General features: G+C 54.5%; 1 protein-coding gene across 3 annotated transcripts in view; it reads left to right on the forward strand.

Annotated features, from left to right (window-relative positions):
* The window catches only part of CACNA2D2 (calcium voltage-gated channel auxiliary subunit alpha2delta 2), a 223570-nt gene that overhangs the window by 170064 nt on the left and 29883 nt on the right, over window positions 1-23623 (forward strand). For all 3 annotated transcript variants that reach the window (XM_056334538.1, XM_056334540.1, XM_056334539.1), the window contains exons 4-5: window positions 8434-8493; window positions 19138-19182. In XM_056334538.1, coding sequence (XP_056190513.1) covers window positions 8434-8493; window positions 19138-19182 — 105 coding nt within the window. The remainder of the gene's footprint in view (window positions 1-8433; window positions 8494-19137; window positions 19183-23623) is intronic.

Below are 23623 nucleotides of genomic sequence, written 5' to 3' on the forward strand. Positions count from 1 at the left end.
TTTTATCCATCACCCCTCTGGGATGCTGCTGGTATGCCCCAGCCCTTCAGCACCTCCTAGGAACCAGCTATTAATATGCCAGCTTCATCCCAAGAGAGGCTTTCTTCCTTGCCAGCCAGGAATTTCTTTAGACCGTTTAAGACCAGTTAGACTTTGACTGATCTGACTGCTATGGAAGTAGTAGGAACTTCCATCAGGAGCAGACTGGGCTTTCTCTGCCCTGCTCATCTTGTGAGCTGATGCTCCAGAAGAGAGTGAGAGGTGTGAAATGAGCACAATTTCAAGCTGCTGGCCTTGGATTTATCATGCGGACAGCCTTTGAAAAGCAGTTTACATCCTTAGTTTTCTTCTCACTATCAAATACTCACTAAATTCTAGGTGAAAGGGATGCCTGATGTGCAGCCCTGAGTCCTCTTCCTCTTGAGGACACTGATGAAAGGAACGCAAGGGTCCCGATGGCTGCTTGCTGCAACAGCTCCATCGCCTGCTAGCTCCAGGGATGAGTTTACATCAGGCTGAGATGGTTGAGGAGTGCTGGCTGTCAAGAGTGCTGGCCTGGCCAAGCACATCCTCTGTTATCGTCTCTATCTCAGAAGCTTGAGGTGTTTGCCCTAGTTTGGACCTGCTGGGGAATATCCTCTAGTTTCTCACCTCTGCCTTTTTTGAACTGTGTGGCAGTGTAGCTGTGTGGAGCGCTGCTCCCACCCTGCACTGCTGGTTGGGGCAGCGTGGGTGCCCCCGGGCAGGGGCAGCATGAAGAGCCATGCTGCCGCGGGGCAGCTGAAGCTTCTGGCTCAGCTCTTCCTCTGGCTGAATATTGGGATCTTGGAGCAGAAGTCCCTGCGTTCTTCTCTGTCCACTGTAGAAGATGCAGAAGGCTGCCATGACTGCAAATAATGTGGCAAAGGGATCGGAGGAAAGTGCTTTTTCTCAGGTCCTGAACAGAGGAGGCAAGTGTGCCTGGTTTGGCTTCCCAAGGGACCACCTGCATCCCAGAGCCAAGCAGAAGCACCTTCCAGCAGTGCTTAAACATGACGGCATTTAAGAGTATACTTTAAAGGTATATCTAATGCGGGAGCAGGGTTTGCTGCCATACATCCAGGGTGAAAGGCAGAAGGATGCAGGAAGCGGCAATGCCAGTGTGGCCGAACGCTCCTTCTGCTGGCTACGTGCAGGGAAAGGGGATGGTGAGAGAGGCGAAGCCTGCCTGTGCCTGCCTGCGCCTGCCTGTGCCAGGTCCCATCTGCCCATCCTGTGTTCCGTGTCTCTGTCTCACTGCTGGTGGAGGTGGGGACAGATCCTGCACCCTGGTATTTGCCCTTCCTCCCCCAGGAGGGATGGGCCAGTGGCTATTTGGCATCGTATCAGTGAAAACAGGAGCCAAGGAGGGTCTGAGCAGCTGAGCTGAGGCTGGTTCCCAGGGGCAGGTGTCGTGACGGGGACACAGGGCACAGCTCCCCTTGCCCTCCTCCTCCTCTCCCAGGGAGCAGTCAGGGTGACAGGGAGCAGGGGCAGACTGCTCATGCTTGTGATTTTGGAAAGCAAATGAACACCAGCAGAAAGGTAACGGAGGGGGGCTTTGCACCAAGGGGAAGAGAGCAGAGAGAACGCCAGGCAAGGCTCACATGGTAGGATGCCTGGTTAGCTGCATGGTCTTTTGCCCTTGGTGCTTTTCCATCTGCGAGAAGTTTAGCTCTTCTGGAGGCCTGAGCAATACTTTGGGGTAGGAGAAAAGCCCCAGGCAGCGATGCTCTCCCTTCCCCCACCGCCTCTGCAAACACACGGGTACCTCTCTGCTTGGGATGTTCTGCTTCTCTCCTCCCTGTGGTTGTTGGGACTGGGGGTGGTGTTTCTTACCAGTAAAAATCGTGGCTCAGCAAAGAGAGGCACTGGCAGGGGAACAAGAGCCACGTGCTGCTGGCCTGCAGAGCCAGGAGTTACTGAGATGGTCAGTAAAATAATAAAAGCTGTGGCTTTGGGGCTTGTCCCAGGCTCCCAGGGCCAGGTATTGGCTGTGCCACTGCCCCACGGGGGGGTCTGCAGCGGCTCTGGCTCTGGTTTTGCTACAGGTTTGTGTTTGTAACCATGGCTGTTGGTGGCACTGGCTCTGCAGAGGTGTCCCCCTGCTCACCACCCTCTCAGACCCCAGCAGCAAGCACCAGCTGGTACAACACCGGGGTCTGGAAGCCCTTGGAGGATTTACCACCTGCTTTTTAGTATTCACTGGGGCTTTACTTGCTCTCTCACAGGCAGGGGAGTGTTAGCAGCCAGCACTGGCTCCAGCTCCGTTCTCCCTCTGGCACAGACTGGATCTGGGTGTGAGAGGAGGAGAGATGGGCTCTGGCCACCCCTTTCCCTCTGCGCGGCCCAGGGAGTTATTGACAAACAAGTTAGTGCTCTGAGAGAAAAATGCTGCAGCATGTTTGAAGCTGCCTCCTTGATCAATACTCAGCCGTGGCTGAGCCCGCTGCTGACTGGATTTCAGATGACGGCTGCGGGGGTAATAAGAGCCCTGGGATCAACTGTCTCAGAGATTATTACAGGATGAGATGCTTCGCTGCTTTACAGTGTTTACTCAAGATTTATATTCCCTATGTGTATATAAGGGGGTTGTCGTCTTTTGTTGCCGGTTGATCATTTTTTGATGGTGGCATGCGCACTGTGCCGTTAGGGTTTGCATAGGGGTGTGTGTGCGGCACTGTCAGTGAATGGGGAGAGGGGAGGCTGTGGACGAGAGGGAGAGATGGGATCGGGGCACCTCGCAGCTGGTACAGGAGGTGGGACTGTGGAAAGGTGCCCTCTGCTCTGATGCACACAGGCAGACTGGGATGGAGGCATATGAAGTGGGCCGTTGCCTTTCCAGATGCTCTGCAGCAGCAGAGGCGGTTTTGGGGTGCCCTGTCCGTGCAGGGAGGCTTGGTGCTAAAGGAGAGAGCTTGTGCCATCTTCCTTCCTTCATTGTGGATGTGGAAGAGCTGCAAAACCAGCTCCCCGGGTGTGTTTCTGTCTGGAGATTGGGTTGCTTGGCTTTGTTGTGTGTGTTTGTTTACCTGCTCATCTTCACCTTTCACCTGTGTTTTTTTGCTTTAGGAGGGCTGGGATGTTAAGATGCTGTGTGGACCTCTCCGGCCCAGTAGCGCAGGGCTGTTTTAATCTCCAGCAAAGATCTCTCCTTCCAGCTGTGTGCTGAGGTGCAGGAGGTTAATACACTTCACGCCATGTGGGAAGGCGCTGAGATGAGGGTGATAACAGCTGCACAGAGGGAAGTTAAATGAAAGCTTAGCAGGAGCGGCTCTCCCTCAGAGCAGATATCCCTGGGCACACGCAGCTGCTATGTACTGGGCCAGTGCTGGGCCCTTCCTTACTGGCTGCAGGGAGAAGCCGGGGGCACCATCCCACGGTCCTCTAGGAGTGTTCCCCAACACCAGCACAGGCATGGGGTGCGGAGGCTTGGGACACAGGGACGGCATCACTGCTGTTACGCAGGGCTTCTCGGTCTCCTCTTGCAAGGTGTTTGCTGTAATCCTGTTTTATAAATCCAACCTTGGCCTTTGGCCTTCTTGTGCCACTCTGGTCTCTGCTCTGCTGCTCACAAGTGAAACCCACTAATCTGGCTGAGGGGGAAACAGCAGGGCATACTTCCTGCCATGTAGGTGCAGGGAGGAGAGATTCAGCAGAGCATTGGACCAGTTTCCCTTGGAAAGCTGCTGTGCAAAAAATATTGGAGCAATTCAGGAGAGCCCTGGGTGTGATGGGGCAGAAGGGGCAACAAGGAGGAGGTGGGCAGCGCCCTTGGATGCTTGCTATGTTGGGGGAAATCCCCCTGCATGCTGGCCTCTCAAGCAGCAGGGATGCTAACAGCAGGGATGGTCCCCTCTGCCTAGAGAGGAGGTTGCAGTCCCTGCCTGCACCAGCTCCGATGCTCAGAGTGTTTCCCACCACCTTGCTCCCAGCAGCTTTGGGGCATCAGACCAGCTGCCCCCAAAAGGTGCTGCCGTGGGCGAGCATGCATGGGTGAGCCGTGCTCGGGGTGGGGGGGCTGAGCTGGTGGGTGGGGGGGGCTGGGAAACGAGGTCCTGGAGCAAGTGGGGGAAGAAGGCAGCCATGCATTTGGAGGTGCCATCCTCTAGGTAGATGGGTCACCCACCTTGTCCCCCTCTCCTTTCCCACACAGCTTTCTGGAGGGAGGGTGCATGCCTGGCTGTGCCTCCTTTGCCGCCGCCTGCCCATCCCAGGTCCGTGCTGTCCCTCAGGCACCTTAATCCCGGGCGAACCGGTGGGCTGAGCAGGGAGCTCCTGATGGATCTGCCTGGGTGAACAGCGAGGCAGAGAGGAACACTGTGTGGAATATGAAAGAGGCTGGGGCGCAATAAAGCCTGCACAGCACCTTCCTCCTCGCAGACCCCCTTTCATCAGGATCTCCAAACACCAATCCCTTGCAAATCTCCTGCTGGCCTTTTATGACCTGCAGAGTCGTTTCAATTCAGTGTTTTCAGCCTCTAAATCTCCTGTCCTTAGCCCTGGGTAAAGGAACTTCTGGGGAAAGAACTGTGTTCCTTAAAGTGCCATGGCCAGGGCAGCCCCTGCACCAGACCCTGCTGGAAATTTGTGGATATTTCATACCCATGCTTTATTTTGGTAATTCTTTTGATTTTTCTTGCCGTTGGAACCACACAATTGGCAACCCCAGGTCTGAAGCCCACTGGGAGCTTTCAGTGGCTGCTGTGTATGGGTACAGGACCCCTGCCCAGCTCCCCAGGGCACTGCCTGCATCCTGGGTATCTTGCAGTCCCTACACGCAGCACGCCTTGAGATGGACTGATTGATCTGTAACACTTGAAAAATAATGGTTTAATCATTATTAAGGATTAGAAATAATCCTTGAGCTGTATCGATCATGATAACATTATTCATGATGAACTCATTTGGCATTAATGGGAATGTCCTGCAGCAGTGTGTGGCTCCAGGCAGACCCGTCACCTTCCCTGGGGAGACGTGGCCGGGGGCGGGTCACTGGAGCAGCAGCACCTTCCCAGCCCTAACACACAATTGCAGGTTCTGCTCATGAGCAAAGATACGGCAAATAGCCCCCTTGGGGTCCCTGTCCTTGTTGCCATGGTTTTGGAGGGTTCCAAATCCAGTGATCACCCATCCTGTTCATGCCAGCAGCCCATCTCTGGGCAGGGGGTAGCTGGGGCTCCCCTATAGCACCAGCCAGGACTGGGACATGATGGGTCTGCTCCCATGGGAGCCCCCCAACACAGCATCGCTCCAGACATGTCCCCCAGCAGGGATGGAGACGGGCGGAGGATCTCCTGTTACAGGGGAAGGGTGGGTGCCTTCTTCCAGGGTGGATGTCCAGCAGGAGCCAGGATCTGGCACAGCACCCTGCTGTGGCTGTGCCATCTTGCCACAGGCTCCCCCATCCCTGCAACGTGCTATTTATCGAACAAGAACATCTGGTTTTGTTTTTTTTTTTTAAATAAAATTGTGTCCGGATCGACTTTGACAAATTGACATTTGCCAGAGGAAAAATATCTTCTGTTGAAGTGTCGTTCCTGGGTGTAGCCGTCCCTTACTGCACCATTTGCAACCCTCCAGGCACTTCACACAAGGCGATGAATAGTTAAATATGTCCATAAATCTTACCCTGGCCCATAATAAACAAACACGCTCTTATCAAGTATAGAAAAATGCATATTTCATCACTGCTGCCTTAAACATGATTCAGAATAAATGCTCGCCTTTAATCAGCTATCTCTATATATAAACTGAGCACAAAAGCTTTCAGGGATGATGTGCAGAATTAGGCCACGGCTTTTTTAGGTGGCTCTGGGGAGGCAGGGCTGTGGCTTTGCAGGTGAGCCCCTCGCAGAACCACCCTGAAAACTGACATTACTTGGCTTTTCTGTCCAGCTACATGTTGCCTCCCATTGTCTTCTCTCTGCCACCAGTGCCATAGGTATTTTGCCTCAATGCTCAGCTGATAGCTGATCTTTCCCCTTGGGTGCTGGCCATTGAAAGCAAACACTTTGATTTGGAAATCAAGATGGAAAAAAGAGAAAATATTAAACAGGAATGTTTCGACCAGTGTGTGCTAAGATTATGCAGTGATGGATACATGTTTCCCCACATCTGATAAGAACAAGCTGCTTTCTCTGGCTGGAGAGGGCCAGATCTATGATGTCTTTCACTGCTCATCACCTTACTTTTCAGTACCTGTGCTTTGCCATGCTCCTGGCAATAGACCACCTGCTGTCATGGCCCTGCACCTGCCACGCTGCCAGGGGCCGGCTGCTGCCACTGTCCTGCAGGCAGTGGGGGCACGTAGAGGAGACACCGTGAATCCTCAGGACTTTCTTTCCCACCAGCATCTGCTTAGAAGGGCAGAGGCATTTTGCATCCCCATGAGCTGATGGGAGCACTGGAGGAACTGGTGACAATGGGGACAGCAGCTGCAGCACATACGGCTGTGCCCAGGGCTCTTGTCCACCTGTCTGGAGATCATTGTCTTGTGCGTACATGTTCTTCTGGCCAGGCACTCTGGGATTCCCAGGGATGTAGCTGGATTTCAGTGCCGCCCCAGTGGGCTCCTGCCGGCACACAGGATCCCTGCTGAGCAAAGGAATGCTGTTTCATTCTGGGATTTGGGGTTCACAGCGTGGAAGTTGGGTGTGCAGTAGCACTGGGAATCTTAGATGCATCTCTGCAGTGCTGCCCAGGTGGTGATTTGAGGTTGTTGTTTGGCCCACTGCCGGTGCTTCTTCTGCCTCCTCCCAACCAATTCAGGGGCTGGAGGTGGCCAGGGCTCCCCTCCCTCCCCATGCTCTCTGGCTGCCAGCAGGTTGTAAGTATGTGGAGCAAAGCATGTCCCATCCCACTGGGGGATGCAGGGAAACAAGGAGCAGGTGCTGCAGCAGCACCTGCTTGATGCGTGTCTCTAACTCACTAGGGAGCCTTCCTGGGCTTCAACAGCCTCAGCATCACAAGCCTCATGGCCAGTTAACCCCATCCAGATTAGCCACTCAGCCCCTGGCGCTGAGACCTCCACAGCGTGTATTCCCCAGCACCCTGACAAAGGCAATGGCTGCTGGGGAGCAGGTGGGCTGTGCTGCTGCAGAGATAAACCCTGAGCCCGTGTGAGCCGTGAGGGTGCCCAGCACTCAGGGGTCCGGGTGGCCCTCAGCTCTGCGGGCTGGCTCCCGACACCATGCTCCTGCAGCTGGGCTGTGGTGCTGATTGGGTTCTACAGCCCTGGCAGGCAGCTGCCCGCACCCCTGGGGGCCTGAGGCTGGTGGAGGGGTGGAGGGAGAGGTCTGTGTCACTTGTTTGGCTCTTGGCTTTATTTGCTTAGTGATGCAGAGTAGATCTTGTTGTAAAGCCCAGAGCTCTTGCCCTTGTCTGTCCCCTTGGGCTCCATTAAAGGCCAGATTGCAGCTTCTTCCCGGTACTGCCAGTACCCCAGGGACTGCCTGATCTCCAGCCTTGCCCTGCTGCTCCCTCTGTGCTGGTGAGGCCTCTCGCAGCTGAGCCTGAGCTCAGTGAGGCTGCCCCAGTGCTGAGCATCACCCCAACCTGCTCCTGGCGAGCTCTGGCTCCTCTGGCTGCACCAGCATGGGCAGCAGCCTGCCCGTACTGCCTGCTGCCTCCGGAGCCATCAGGGTGGAGACACTTTTGTCTCCTTTGAAACCTCACGTGCTTTCGTGGGAGAGGGTCGTGCTTGCTGCAGCCTTGGGTGGGCCCTGGCCTGGCAGCCCAGCGCTGGCACCTCCCGCTGCAAGGAGCAACGGCAGGCAGAGCAACTGTGGCTCATAGCTGGTGTTGCTCCTCTCACCAGCTCCCTGGGAGCACCGCTGTGTTGCAGAGGGGCACGCCGATGGCCCAGGGCATGTGATTGGGTGAAGGAGGGCATGGGTATGTGAAGGGGTTAATCCAGGTGGACTGAGCCGCACATCTCTGGGCCCCATTTTGAGGGGGTTTTGAAGTATTTTTGAAGGGTCTGCCCTGCCCCGCAGGGAGCTGGGGGATATCGGCACAGGTACCCTGGTTCAGTCTTTGCCCTGTGCCACAGATGAGACCCTGCCCAGCTCCAGCAGTAATGCCAACTGCTGCCGAGCTGCAGTGGCTCAGCCCTGGCTTTGTTCAAGTGGCACCAACTCCTTTGGAGAGACTGGCTTGCTCCGGGAAAGGCAGGAGCAAGCAGAGAAGCACCTGCTCCCCATGCCCAGGATGTCCTTCTCCAGGCATTGCTGCCTGTGATCCCTCCTCCTGTCCCCTGCCTCCACGGCAGGGGGTGGCAGGGTCCTGAGGGATCCCCCAAACAGAGGGATGGCAGGTGCTGGGGCAGCACCCACAGCCCCGGGTTGGTGTGGGCGATGCCCAGTTCCTCTCACCTTCCCCGGACTCACTGCTGCTCTCCCACTTGTTTTGCAGAGACTTGCCAACGCGGCGGAGAAGTTCCAGAAGGCTCACCACTGGCAGGACAACATCCGGGTAAGGCTCCTTGCCCCAGCGGCTCCCTCCCACTTCCCTCCTGGATGTTGAGCTCCGTGGAGGCACCAGCTTCAGGGATGACTCCTGGCACAGGAATCAGCTCTTCATCCCATCCCTGCTCCCATCCCTCTTCCGTCCCCACATTCTCAGCTGCCCTGCGAGGTACCGCTGGCCGTGCCATGCTGCTCGGCATGCGGGTGGCCCCAGCACTGCCGTCTGCCAGCACTAACAAGAGCAAAGGGAGTGATTTCAACCTCATTTCCAGCCTCACCTCTGCCTGCACATGCTGTAAGAAGGCAACAGGAGGTCAAGGTCAAGCTGATAACTCAGTGCTGAGGGTTTGGGGGATGGGGAGACTCTTATCCCCACACTGTCTCCGGCAGCCAGTGGGTTTGGTGCCAAGCCGGGTCTTGTGTGGGGTGACGGCAGCAGCGACTCGTCTGCCGACAGTTGCAGTGGGGACTGTTCCTGGGGAAGGGAGCAATCTGGGCCAGGAGAGGCAAGACGCAGGTTTAATGATTGCATTTGACTTTGTAATTCTGGCGGTGATAGCGCTCAGCAGGAACCTGAAGGATTCTGTCTGGAAATGCTCTCAAATTATAATAATAATACAAAAGGAAGGAAAGATTGTTTTTCTTCCAGTGCAAACGGAGTCTACAACAAAAAATACTCCTGAGCCACCCAGCCCCTTCCTCTGGGTTGGGCCAGATCCTGCCCAGCCCCGGGGAGCCCCCTACAGCTGCTGAGGGACCAGTCCAGGACAGCCCCACCACCAGCCCTTGCTGGGTGTGGGGAGGGGGGAATTTCTCTGCCACCACAGTCTGCTCAAGGAGGTGAACACCTGGAGCCACATCCCTCTTAGACAGACCCTCCTGCCATAGGTCACCAGGGTTTGGTGTGGGGAGGAAGAGGCAGAAGGAGCAGAAGAGAAGAGGCAAGTTGTCAACCTGCTTGGCTTTCATTTGCCACATGGCCAGGTGGGGTGGATGCTCGTGGCTGATCCTTATCCCCCAGGAGGTGTGTCCCATAGGCACCTAGGAAGGTTGAGCTTGCAGGGGTTTTCCCATTGTTAGCAGAAGCAGCCTCGCTAAGGAGAGGTGAGGTGTCCCCGCTGTTGTCATTGGCACCAGTGGCCACCAGGACCTTTCTGCATGAAAGCACTGCTGAATTACTGTGACCTCTTTCCAGGAGGGTGGTGGAGGGGAGGTTAAGAGGATAACCAGGTCTGGTGCAGGCACTAGCTGATGCCAACACTGGTGCCTCACCAGCACCTCAACTGCAGGCTCAGGGCTTCTGGGGGAGGCTGGAGCAGCACTGGGGGAGCTGTGGGCATCTCCCACAGGCTCTCACCTATGCCCCTAATGCTGGCCTGATCCTGTGTGTCCTCTGGAGTCAGGAGCCCCAGGGCAACTCATCCCTGAGTAGCGCCCAAAGCTTGGCCATGGGCACCCCAGGGGCATCATGGTGGCCCTGTGCGCTCCCCACTGGGCTAGCACCCAGGGGTGGATGCCCTGTGACTGGGGCACAGGCAGAGCAGGCAGAGCTGGAGCAAAGTCCCTGCATTTTGCAGCAGTCCTCAGTGCTTCTACTCATCCCCTGGGCCACAGGGACGGGCAGCTGCTGCACTGCAGGGGCTCCTGCTGCAGGCCCCTGGCAGCCCCAAAGAGCTCCCCCTCCATCTAGACCCGGATGCCTGCCACTGCAGGGGGGATAACAGTCAGGATACAAAATGGGCTGGGAAAGGCTGGAGCGCTGCAGAGCTCTTGGATCGTTTTGCCATTCGCAGCACAAACCTTTCAGAAATACACTTTCACAGAAAAAATATTTTTAATAGCACTGTTTGTAACCACTTCATCAAGGTAATTAGGACCGAGTCACCCAGAAACAATGTGCAGTGATGCGTCACCGCAGAGCTCACTTCAGCTTTATCAGGACAGCCCAGACCCGGCTGGGACACTTGATGGACTGGCCTGGCACGCTGCGCACAGCACCTGGGCACTGGGCATCTGCCCCCCTGGCAGCAGCCCTGCCAGACCCTGCCTGCACCAGCCCTGGTTCCCAGGCAGAGTGGAGGGGCAGAGGGGCTGCGCAAACGGCTCTCACTGCTGGGGTTAAACCTCCTCCTTTTGCCATCCTTCATCCATGAAATGGCAGGGCATGGTCTGACCTGCGTGCCAGCCCTGGTGACAGTGGCTCTGCTGCCACCCCTGCCTTGTTGCCGGTGCTGGCATGGGCAGCAGGCAGGGGAGGCAGCAGCGCAGCATCCCCAGCTCCTCCTCCGGTCCTTTCCCACGGAGCAGCTTGTTCCTTCTGGCCGCAGCTCTCCCCTCCTCTCCCAGCGTGTCGCGTCCTAACCTCGCTCCAGAGTCGATGACAGATTGCGGCAAGTGCAGTTATTTTCGTGTTTCCATCCAAAGACGCACCAGCAGATGCTGAGTGTTTGCGCTGCATTAGTGCTAATGGCAGCCCCATTAAACCTCACTGCAGATGGGTTGCTATGGAAGTCCGGGGGAAAATGAAATAGGAGCAGGAACCTGAGCAGCTGAGAGGCTGCTGCCAGCAGTAACTCATGACCCATCTCTACAAGGAAAGTTTAGTTTTTCTCACTTTTTTTTTGGTGTTATGCCATGCACCAGCCATGGTGGCCTTTCTGAAGGGGCTGAGTTCGACCTCCCACCTCAGGGGGCTTTGCAGAGCGCCTCCATTGCCAAAACACTCCCCCCTGCCCCATGCTGCCCTGCCCCATCCCTGCCCCTTTTCCTCACCCTGGCCATGTCAAGCAGGAGCTGTATCCCCACATGTCCCCAGAACTCCCCTGGACAGTGGAGTGCTTCCTTGGCCAAAAGCAATCTTGGCCCCAAGGGCACCCATGCAGTGGCACCTGGGGGACCCGTCATGTTGTCCCTCCAGCTCGTTTCACCCCAGGGCTGGATGGCAGCTCGGGGTGGCATGGTGGGCAGGGATGGGGCTTGGCGGGGCAGGCTGCAGTGTGGGGTCATTGTACCACCCTGGTGATTTAGAGGAGGGAGAGGCTATGCCATTCCTCTCCTGCATAGCAAGGGTCTCTCAGGGATGCACATTCACCCACTGGTAAAGCCTGGCAAAGCCCCAGAAAGGCAAAAGCTGGGTCTCGTTGCTACAGGGCAGACTCCCACCATAGGACTCTGCAGCCACTGGCACTGGTATGATAAGGGACCCCAAAAAGCTCCCAGTTTGCAGCGGCCTGGCCAACCATTTTTCCCACTGAGAAGCTTCTGGCCTCTGGGCTTGCATCCAGGGCTCTGCAGGGGGTCCACCAGGACAGGCTGGCTCCACTTTGTGCAGAGCCGCAGGGCACATCAGGGCTGTCCCCCTGTTCTGGATGTCCCCAACCCTGTTCCCTGTGCAGACCATCCCCAGCAGCAGATGGAGTATCAGGGCTGCAACCCCCACCACAGTGCTGTTTGCTAGGTTTCCATCCTTTGTTTGCCACCCTGCTCAGGCAAGAGATCTGCAAAATGTACCTACAAAAATGCTGGAAGGTCATGTTGAGTTTTTTGCTGCCATCCTTTGTATCCATCCTCGCTGACAAGCTGCCATGCTGCCCATTGGGCATCCCAGCCAGCTTCGTGTTGTCCCAGCTCCTCTCCACCCACACGCTCCATTTCCTCCAGGTTTTTCCAGTGCCTTAGGTTCCTTTCCAGACCTTCAGTCCCATCCCAGCACAATCAGCAGGGTCTCAGGTGTCCTGCACCCCCACAGCATGTGGGAGCAGGGGTTGTGCTGACCCAGGGGACAATGTTGAAGGCGCAGGTCTGCGCTGCCAGTCGCAAAATGCATCCCAGGGCATTGTCATCACTGCGTGTCAGTCTGCCGGAGCTGCCAGAGCTATTTGTCCCTTTAAGGGAAACTCTGACGCTGCAGAGATCCATCCCCGCATTTATGTGTGCTTGCCAGGATTATATAAATTGCCTTTAAAAGTTGACTTCTTTATAAGCCATTTTCTGCTTCATAAAATGTTTATTACTGTTGTTTTTCTCCCAGTTCTTCTTCCTCACTGCATTTTCTGTCACTACAGTGGGAAGCTCCCCTCTTCCTCTGCCTGATGCCCTCCTGCCTCCCACCTCTCATCATCTTTTGGGTTCTGGAAAGTGCCATTTGAAGGGTCAGAGCCTAAGAGGCCCTTTCTCCTTGGAAAAGAAAAATAGCTATACAATGAGCTGTGATATAAGAGCTGCTGGGGACAGAGTTTAACTGCTGGGCACAACATGGGTGGTTTTGGGGTGCGGGGGCATGCGTGGAAGTGGCAGAGGGAGCACGGGTGCCCGGAAGCCCCACGCTGCTGCCTCCATCCATAACCCCCGCCTGCAAGCACACAAGCAAATAACAAAGCCCAGATAATTTCAAGCTCCATTAGAAATGAAACTCCAGGGAAAACGGGATTGCGGTTTGCCAAATGGGGAAGGACAGGAGGAATAACAGAGATTGCACTTCCAGACACCCAAGAAAGGTGAGGGATAAAGCAGAGGGACATGGCGGCATGGCTGGATGCCCCTCCACAGCTGTACAGCCCAGGATGCAGCATCCCTCTGGGCATCCCAACCGGCTGCTCCATCTGGCACCGCCACGGTCCACCCAGCACGTGTCTGCAGTGGGAGCGGCATCCGCACCATGCCATGCGTGGGTGCTGGTGGCTGTTCCTGTGGGTTTGCCACAGCGATGCAGGCAAGGCTTTGTGTTCAAAGCGGCATTAGAAAGGTAAACGCCAGGTCCTTATCCTCCTTTCATTTTTCTCCTCCTTTAATTACAGATCCTACTTATCAGCCAAGAACAGAAAGATCGTCGCTGTAACCTTGCACTTGCCCTTGTAGAAGGTTTACCTAAAAAGTTAGAAAATAAAATCAAATACTCTAATTTGCAGTCGTCTTGCCATTTCAAACACAGTTTTCATTACAGCACAGAAAGTGCATTGAAGCTGTGTTTATAACCCCCTTTTAGATAACAAATCACATTTTCTTTTGGCTGGTGAGTGTGTAGAATTGATATTATTTTTTTTTTTCAGTTTAATGGGTTTGTGTGTTCAGGAATGATCTCCATCAACTGAGAGTCTTTATTGTGTTTGATATAATGTCAGCTTTCATTACGCTCGGAGAATTACTGTGTTAAAGCACCAACCTTGCCGTAGAGCTGTTCTGGCCGAAAAGGAGAACAAGAAAATCATTCACAAAAATCCCCATGTCAGTGCCATTCCATCTTAGAGCTAAGGATGGGGCTTGAAGGGGGTTCCCATCGCCCCCCGCTCTGCAAGACAGCCAGGCCACCCATGGCAGCTCCATGGGTGCGAGGGTTCGGTGTGAGGGCTGCCGGCTTTCCTGCCAGTGCTGCCATCCCATCCCATCCCATCCCATCCCATCCCATCCCATCCCATCCCATCCCATCCCATCACCAGCAGGGTGTCCTCAGCACCCGCCAGCTCTGTGTGTGTGTTGGCATCCCTGCAGTACCCGGGTGCAGCAGAGGGGAGAGGCAGTTGCATCTTGTTTGAGACAGCCTCAAAGGAGCAGGAGCGGACAGGAGACGCCATGTAGAGAAGAATAGCTGGCGAGGCATGATCAGATAAAACATCTTCTCAGGGAGATGAAAAAACTGTTGACGGGTCACTTAAATATTTCCCCAGCTCTGTCAGAGAAGCAGAGGGAGGAAATTGCTTTTAAAAAAAAAGTTGCCAAGGCAGATTATGATGACTGTTTCCACCTGTCCTGGGTAATGCGTACAGCCTCTGCTGCTGGGTAGGATGCGAGGGGACTCGCCTGGCAAGGGCTGCAGGAGGGGCATGGTCCCCGCTGGGCTGGGCTGAGTCCACCCGGCAGCCTGCGGTGTCTGGGGCTAACCATGAGTATTTTCCTCTTCCCAGGGACCAGGGAAGGATTCATCATGATGCATATGGACAAAGTTATCTCTAGCCCAGTGGAAATAAAAGGTTCAGCCCTACTAGCCACTGCCAGAGGTTTTTTTATGATGCCCAGAGGCGTGGCTGTGGTTGCAGGTAGGAATTTCTCCCAGGGATTCATGCAGTCCCTTTGGGAGCCTGTTCCTGGCCATAGCCCTCACACTGCCCTGTGGCAGCTGTTGCAGAAACACTTTCTTGGACTTGTTACGCAGCCAAGAAGGCTGCTGTGCTTGTGCCAAGGCTGGGAGACCCTGGGGTGAGCACTCACCTGGCTGAGGCCTCCAGCCCCAGCTGCCAACTAGGGTAAACTGGCTGGCACAGACCCGTCCCCAGGCACAGCCATCAGATGGTCCCATATCACTCTTCCCGACATGGATGGGCTTGGCAGGGGGTGACGCTGCAGTGGAAACATTCTGTGTCCCCCTGCTCACCACCTACTGCCACCCAGCCTTAATGCAGTCACAAGGCTGCAGGTGCTGCAGGTGCAGTAGGAGCTGCAGGAGCTGCGTGACACACTGCAGGCAATCTTCCATATGAAAGGTGCAACTATAAGCAAAAATTGTTGCTATTTTTGTGTGCTTAATAGTTTGGAGACACGAAGAACTCCCTAAATATTAACTGCCCTTTGTAAGTGCTGATGGCAAAGGAAAGACGGGTTTATGAGCACAGCAACCAGTGCTGTGGGGGCATGCTGGCTCCTGCTTACTCTCCCAAACTGCTGAGCTGCCCATGGGTCTGAGCAGGCACAGATCCCCGTCACCTGCCTTGTCCCTACATCAGAATGCCATGGGCTGGGATGCTGACTGTGCCACAGACCCCATCCAGTGGCTGGGAAACAGGCAGGTGCCAGCTTAGGATCCATCTTGTCTTTTCCTGCCGCCCTCCAAGTTCCTCCTAATTGTCTGGAAGGTAAACTGCTGCAAGATTTGGCTCTTCCAAAGCAAAGTAAATCTTGAAAGAGATTTCCTGACCGCAGGGATCACCTGTGCCACTTGAAGAAATGAAACCTGCAGCCGGAGGGCTGAGATGAACCAAAATAAATGCAGTGGAGCAGGAGCTACCTGCAAAATCACTCCCAGGAGCCGCAGCATCCCCAGGGCATGCAGTCGGCAGGGTGACCCTTACAAGATGACGGCAGGCAATCCTTCCAAGGACAACACATCTGCAGGAGAAGGATTAGCCAGCTCAGATGATCTTACAGAAAAGCTATACAGGGGGAGAGTGAGCCGTGTCACCTCTGCTGTGTCCCTGCTGGCAGTGTGCTCCAGCTGGACAGGCTGGAGCCAGGGGCTGAGGTGCCACCAGCAGCTCCTTCCCAGGCCTTTTCAGGGCAGTGGCAGCTGTGTGCATGATGTGGTTTGATTGCCACCTTGTTAGACTGCTGACCTGGGGGTTTGGGCCAGCACCCCCCTGTCCTGATATTGATGATCTTCAGTGAGAGAGCAGAGCACTGACCTTTCTAGCAGTATTTTTAGTCACTGTAATTGTTTTAGGCAAAAAAAGACATATTTGAGTGCTTTTGGAGAAGGCTGGGGTGGGGGGGGGGGAGTGCGCCTCACCACCTACCTGAGACCCCTGCCATGCCCCTCCTTGTCTCAAGGGCTTTGGCTCAACCCTGGTCCGCCAGCACGTGACCAGGGAGCACTGGTGCCAAAGCAGGGTCCTCCCTTGAGCTGCTGGCAAGGCTCCAGCTTGCAGCTTTGCAGAAGTTCACAGCCTGATTTCGTTAATTAGCTTTTGCTCAGCATTTTGGTGTAAAATCAGCAAAGGAGGGGAGCCCTGGGCTATGAGGGAGGGTTCAAGGGGACAGGCAGGACCTAGGGTCCCTGGGGAGGCTCTGGCACCCAGCATCCCTGGAGCCCCATCTGAAAGCTCTGGGCCAAGCCCTTGGCTGGGGGCTGCCCAGTGAACCCAAACCACAAGGATTTGGTACAGGCACAATGGTTGCTCAGTGGCTTTGCCAGAGAAACCTGGGCAATAGCTTCAGCGGCATTTGCAGATTACTCTGCCTTTGCACTTAACTCCCAAGGTTGTTTTCCCCCTGCCTTGCAGTGAGGGTTTAGGAGGCTGAAATAACCCCATGCTCACCAGCTAGTGACACAGTGCTTGCAGTGCCATTACACAGATGCCGTTTGGCAATTATGATGCAAGAAAATTGGCAGTGGTTAACACATCATCAAGGAGCAGCTACTCAGCATCAGCCTCCCCTCCAGTGCAAACAGGTGAGCGCTTTCGGCAGGCTCGTTTGCAAGAGGTAGGGGCAATGTTTTGCCCTGAAATCCCTTGACATCTTCACCGCTTGTTTTCTTTATTACTATTTATTCTGAAAGGCTCTAGAAATACCGGTGCTATTTACACAGACTGGGTGCTGGGTTTAACATGGACCAGAGGAGGAGGAGACAGAGAGGTTTACTTGAAGAAGGCGAGTGTGTTTAAAAAACAAATACTAGGGAGAAAAAATTGTAGGACCCCATGTCATCTCCTGAGAGACCCCTGGCATCTCTAGACTGTCTCCAATGGCTCTGTCTCTCCTTTCTGGAATAAATTCACCAGCTCCACCAGCCTCTGCTGGGGTTGTCAGGGCTTGGTGCTTAGGTTTAGCAGCAGACTTGGCACTGCTGGGTTAATGGTTGCACTTGATGATCTTGAAGGTCTTTTCCAACTTAAATGATTCTACGAAAAAGTGCATGGCAAGGGCTCTGTGATCCCTAAGGAAACTAGTGGGAGAGATGTCCTTCCAGGGTGTCTGCTTCCAGTTCTGTGTCATGCCATGGGAGCGCTGGTGTGAGTAAAAGTAGGACCAGGGGACCAGCTCTCCTCCCCATGCATTACCTCCTCCTGCCTTCTCACCCACTGCGGGAGCAGGGCCACTGCCTGATGGAGGGGATGGAGGGGATTTGAGCTTTTTGGGGAAGCCGATGGAAGACAAAATGAATAACAAAGCACCTTCTGGATGGCTGTTATTAGTCACACTCACTTCTGATTAAAGATCATTAAACATGAAATTAGCTCATTTGTGTTACGGGTCTCCCAGGGGTTCCTTTAATTAGGAAGTGCAGATGGCCACAGACCTGGGGAGACAGCAGTGCCGGCAAGGGGCAGGGGTGTGCATGGAGCCGGGAGCAGCACAGGGAGGGCACCTAAAGAGAAATTAATCTTTTTTCCCCTTTTCTTGTTGTTTTAAACCCCTCAGCATTTCACAACAAATCAGAGATAATTAATAAGTACATTCCCTTAATGACTAGGCTTTTTAATAGCAGAAATTGGAAGATGCTGTGTCAATTTTATTTATTATTTTTTTCAATTTCCCCTCTCGGTGCTGACTTACCACCATGATTAGAGTTGCAGAGCCTGCAGGAGGGACCATCCCCTCTGCCCAGGAGGGTGCTGAAACTGCCCTTTGCCATCACCATCCTGGGGGAACATCGGCTGCGCAGGCTGCTGGGATCCCCCTGCTACCGGTGCCCCTACCTTCGAAGCATCCCCACTGCAGGGGCTTTCCCACCTCTTGGTGGGCTTGTGTCATAACAGCCTGGAGAAGCAGCAGCAAGCCACTCTAGGGAGCGGGTCTGTGGCTGGAGGATAATGCCAGTGAGGGGTTAGTGACTGCCAGCTCCCAGTGGGGCCAGGACAGCAGAGTGGGTGGTGCCAGCTCCTAGTAATCTGTTCGAACCTGCCAGTCCCTTTCCAGGGCACAAGCCCCCAGCCAGGTTGGTCTGTGTGTCACGGTACCGCCGGCCCTGTCACCAGCCCGCAGCCAGGCTGGGTGCTGCAGAGGCAGCACCAGAGTTGGAGTCAGGAGGACAGGGACACTGTGTTTTGGTTAAGGTTTTGGCTGCATTTCTGTTCTGGGTCCAGATCACTTTCCTCGCTAACTAATAACAGCAGTAACCATCCCAGGGCGCTGCCTGCACAGCTGCTGACAGCTGGTTGAGTGGCAGACATGTTAGTGCGGCGATGGCTGCTCGTGCGCCTGCATCGTGCTCGCATCCCGGCACGCAGGGAAGCGTCTCCCAGTGCCCTTTAATTACCCTTTCTGATGGCACACAAAACGCTGTTGTGACAGCATTGCTGCTGTCCAGATTGCCTCTTTAGGAATTTTATCAGCTGCCTCGTGTCCTGACATGCAGGAAAGAAGAATCTGAGTGGACCTTTTTGCCTTAATAGGCTCTAAATACCCCAAATTAATGACGTGCATTTCTCCATGGGAGCGAGGACGCTCTTCTCCCTGTTCCTGCTGCGTGGGGAGGGGAGTGGAGCTTTGCCGGCTTCAGGGGCGCTGCCTGCCACACTGCCCATGCCTGGCTCTCCTGCCGCTCCCGAGGTTTGCAGGAGGACCAGAGCATCCCGGGTGCAGTGACACAATGCAACCTCAGCCCGGTGGCAGTGCAGAGGCTGCGGTAAGGCCAGTGGCACTGCTGCAGGGCTGTTTGGCTGTGGCAGAGGCTGTGCATTGCCCCGCACTGCAGCAGCTCAGCAGCAGCCACGAGTAGAGGGAAATGTGGCAGACGGTGGCTGGTCCTTGAACAGTGGACAAGGGGGATGTGGGGTCCCAACCATGTCCCAAGGGCTGCATGGGGGGGGCAGAGTTCAGTTCCTAGTGATGTGGCTGCCAGCAGCATGTTGGAGGTGCTGAGGGGATGAGTAACAGGGGAGACCCCTCTGCTGTCCCTATCCCTGCTAAGCACTAACTCCGCTCTCCCTCTTCTCTACAGGAGGAAGACATCGAGTACTACGACTCCAAGGCCGACACCGAATACGTGAGTACTATCCCTGCTGCAACACTGGCACGCTGAACACCCCAGCCTGGCGCTGAGTCCCTTGGTGGGGCAGTCCCAGCACTGTACCAGCAGGGCATAGCACAGCATTTGTTACAGCCGGCATAACAAGACTCTGTCTGCGGTGGGCAGCAAACGCCCAGTGCACAGCCATGTCCCCCAAGCCAAGCCATGGTGGCATGTTGGCCAGCACCAGGGCCAGCAGCAGGCAGGTGGGCATGTTGCTCCACCGCCTGCAAAAGTTTCTAAAATTAAAGCTGGCATTGAAATTCAAATGAAGAGCAAACCTTTAATTAGAGACTGAATTTAATTCTCTGCCCCCCTCCTGGCACAGCCGTCCTGTGATTTCTGGCAATCAGTGCTTTAAGTACAGACCCGACAGCTCCGCTCTCCCAGCTCTCTCAGGGGAGCTGGCATTTGCCGGCTGTTCCACACAGCAATGGTGGTGGCACTCAGGTGCCACACCACGGGCACAGGATGCTCCGCCGGCAGTGGCTGCTGCCCCACAACACCCCGCTGTGCTGGCAGGTGATGGGTCACCTGGCTCCTATGTTGTGCCGTGCTGTGGGATCCTTCCAAAACAGGGGCTCACCAGGTCAGTGATGCTCTTGGTGTGGGGCCGCAGGGGAGCAGCTGTGCCACTGTGTCCTTGGAGCTGGCTGGGAGCCCCAAGCAGAGCAGGGTGGGGGCTTGGGGGCAGCCCCAGCCAGTGCCAGTGCCCCGGGACTGGTCCTTGCCCCAAGGCAGAGCCAGCAGCAGATGTGCCATCCGGGGTCAGTGCTACAGTGGGAGGGGAGGAGTGGCAGCACATGGCGTTGGCAGCAAACCACCTGCAAACCACATGGCCTTGTCTCGAAATAATACTTGGGTGACCCCACGAGCCTTCAGAAGGCCCCATGCAGAAGGGAGGGGAGGATCTGGGCTTGATGGGGTCCCACCAGCTTGGGTGACATGCCCTGCACCGAGCTCCAGCTCTCCTCTCACCCCGCCTTGGAGGTGGTGGCCAGAGCGGAAGAGGGGCAGGCTGGAATGGAGGATGGATGGCTTCAAAGCAGAGCTATTGACAAACTGCCCGTGCCATTGTCCCCAGGTGGTGACAGCAGGAGGGCTCCTTGGCAGGGAAAGCAAGTCAGGGAGAGTCTGGGAGATAGGATGGAGAGGTCGGGCAGATGCTGTGGCTGAAGGGGAGGGCACTTGCTCTCCCAAGCAGGTCTCCCTGCTCATTTGAAGCCATGGATATCTCCTGTCCCTCCCAGCCCAGGGGGAGCTGCCAAAGCAGGGAGGATCCTGCTCTCCATGGCTGCTCTGGAGAGGACAGAGCTAATGGGCTTAAAATGCATTAAAGCGGATCTTGGATAGAAGTGGAGGAAAAACTGGCTGGCAGTTGACGCAGGAGGAGGCAGCCTGGGGAGCAGGGTAGCTCCCTGCCTGGAGGGCTGAGCAGCAGGATGCATGCACCCATAAGGCTGGGCAAGGCTTTTGCCACGGAGCAGGGGACAGAAGAGCTGGAAGTCCCCATGCCTGGTGTAACCCCGACTGGTCCTGGCTGCCCACACCCAGCCAGTGTCGGCAGCGGTGACCTGAGCTGGCAGCTCTAGCTGTTAGCTTTGGGATTAGCCATTTCTGCAAGTGAAGAGAGCATCCTGGTCACGTTAGGTGGGATTATGACATGGGAGGCATCTCGACCTCAGAGCTGTGCCTGCTGAGCCCTCCTGGTGTATGGGGCACCAGGGAGGAACCATGCACCACAGCGTGGCACAGTGTCCCTGGGGACTGTGGGGCTCAGCGCCCAGCTCCCTGGTCCTTCCCCAGGGGAGGTGGTGTGTCATCGGGGAGGAACAGCCCTGCAAATCTGTCATCAGCCACACTGACTTCAGTCCTCCTCTGGTGAAATATCAAGCAAAATTGGGAGTGTCCTGTTGCAGAGCCTTGTGGATTTGGCAGGGAGGGCGCATCCCTATTGATGCTGTTGCTGCTTGCTTGTGAAATCCGAGCAAATTTAATTCCAGCAAAAATAATGGAGATAAAAGAAGGTGATACTGAAATAAAAAAGGAGAGAGATGATACCAGAAGGTCTAAATGGAACTAAATAGTGCTCTTTCCATCTTTTCTTTATTTAGCTTCAATTTTTATATTTAAATTGAGCAGGATCTAGCTGAAATTGAGTTAGTTCTGACGGACAATGCCTATTCAACATAACTGGGCTTATTCACAAGGCTTACATCAGCTTTAACTACAGTGCGAAAGAAATGAGCTTCCTATTCATTTTGCTTGCACCTCAGCTCCGCTATCTTCCTAAACAGATTTTGGATTTCCAAGTGTTTTTTAACAAATGGGACAGAAATTTTTTCCTGCAGGTCCCCGAGGCTCTCAAAATGTTGGCAGAAATGGAGCTTTCACCTTTCTCTGCTAGCAAGGGCTGTGGGGTTTATCCAGGGAGAAGTATTCAAACTAGCAGATGCTACTGGTTGGGTATCACAAGCAGAACAACACAGAAATAAAGTGATTTTCCATCTTAGTATTGCATTGATGGCAGGGGATGATGCTTAAGTCACAGCTGAAGCCAAAATCCCTTGGGACATACCATTCTCCAGTGGAAAGCAGCACAGCTCCATGAAGGTATCCTCATCCCAAGGTCAGCACTCGGGCACCCACCCACTGCTGGAGGTCCCTGAGAAGGGGTGAGAGTGGAGGTGCTGCTGGCAGGCGGCTCTGTGACAGCCTTAGCACCCTCCGGGGCAGGGGGCAGCACGGTGTCGGTCCTGGCCGCCCGCTCGCTGCTCACCTTGCCCGGTAGATGCAGCGAGGAGAGGGAGGAGTTAAAAAAAAGCCCCTAAATGTCAGCAGCAGATAAAGGGTGTTGGAAAATTTAATCTTCCAACTTTCTCAACTAATGTGACATTTGGATTTCCTCCTGATAAGCTATCAGCCGTAGAAGTTTCTTTCTTTTGCCTTTTTTCTTTTTTTTTTTTTTTCCCTTCTTCTCTCCTCTGGCTGGTAATTTAAAAATAAATGGTCTAGAAAGATCTCTAAACAGTACCTTTGGCAAAGATTAAAAAAAGCGAAGGGGGATAGGGGGACAGGCTGGCGGGAGAGGCTGATTGTTATTTATAACCTGGGCTGCTATAAAAGCAGGAATGTGGCTGGAGAACACGCCATCTCCCTCCCTGGCATTAAATTACCGCATTTCAGGAAAAGCTGAGAGATTTAAGAAGAAAGGCCCTTTTGCATGGGCCTGGAGTTTCTCAGCCATGTGCTGGGGCATTATATTTGTATGCATTATTAGCAGTAATCATGATGTGTTGATAGGAGTATTTTGCTGGTTTTTCTGGACTTAGCACAGATGGGTGCCCCTGGAAAATTTAAAAGGCTGTGTTGGGATCTCGGAAAGATACATCCCGCTCAGATGTGTGTGAGATGGGACGAGGGATGCAGGGTTGGTGTCGGGGTGTTGCTGGTGCTGGTGGTAGCGGGAGGAGCAGCACAAGGGAGGGCTTCTTTGGAGCTGCAACACCCCAGCCAGCATCCCAGAGCAGCTGCCTGCACCACTAGCCAGACCAGCCCTGCATTTTTCATCGGTGCTGCCATTGGAGCCGTCATCATTAGCTGTGATGGCTCGTTCCCATGGAGATGAGCAATGAACGGGGCTGTCTGCATCCGCAGGAGCTGCCTGGCCGAGGCATCGCTGCTGCACCAGGTCACATCCCCAGCTCCATCTGCAGCTCCAAACCCCACCACTGGCGGGACCCCCCTGATAGTCCTTGTGCCCGTGGGCTGGCTGGCTCTCCTCAGCCAGCACTAGCCTGGATGTGATGGAAGGCAGGTACTTGCTGTGAGCATGGCAGCCTCCGATGAATCTGTTGTGTGGTGCTACTGGTGCTCATTGGGTGTTGGGGCATTTTTGGGTTTTACACCCTGTCCGATATTTTGGGAGACTCGAGAGAGAATATTGTGACTGGCAGCCCAGCTGCTAAAGCACTGGAGATGGCAAAATCTCTCGGCGCCTGATAACTTCTTGCTGAAGCAATAAATACGTATAATATTGATATATTGCCATGGAGTCAATTTCTAATGGTGTGTAGCAAATAATATATTCAAACTGTAGCATCTATTTGTGTTATGTTGTACATATTGTAACAGATAAATAGAAGTTTCCAAGTTCTTTTGAAATGTAATGACGAGAAATGCTGCAAAATCTGCCTGGGGGCCTGCCGAGATGCTCATGGTTTAACCGGTGTAAATCCAGGAGAACTTGAATCATCTTCTCCTTTACTCTAATATAAATTTAATGCAGAATTTCTTCCTCCAGCCTTCCCAAGGTGGCTCTTTGTAGCTGCAGCCTAGCACTGAGATGCTCCCATCCCTGCCTGGGCTGGTAACAGCTTTGACTGCCTTCACCTGGGTGGAAATGACACCATTTCAG

Source organism: Falco biarmicus, chromosome 4 (genome assembly GCF_023638135.1).
Source record: "Falco biarmicus isolate bFalBia1 chromosome 4, bFalBia1.pri, whole genome shotgun sequence".
In the NCBI taxonomy this organism is placed as follows: Eukaryota; Metazoa; Chordata; class Aves; order Falconiformes; family Falconidae; genus Falco; species Falco biarmicus.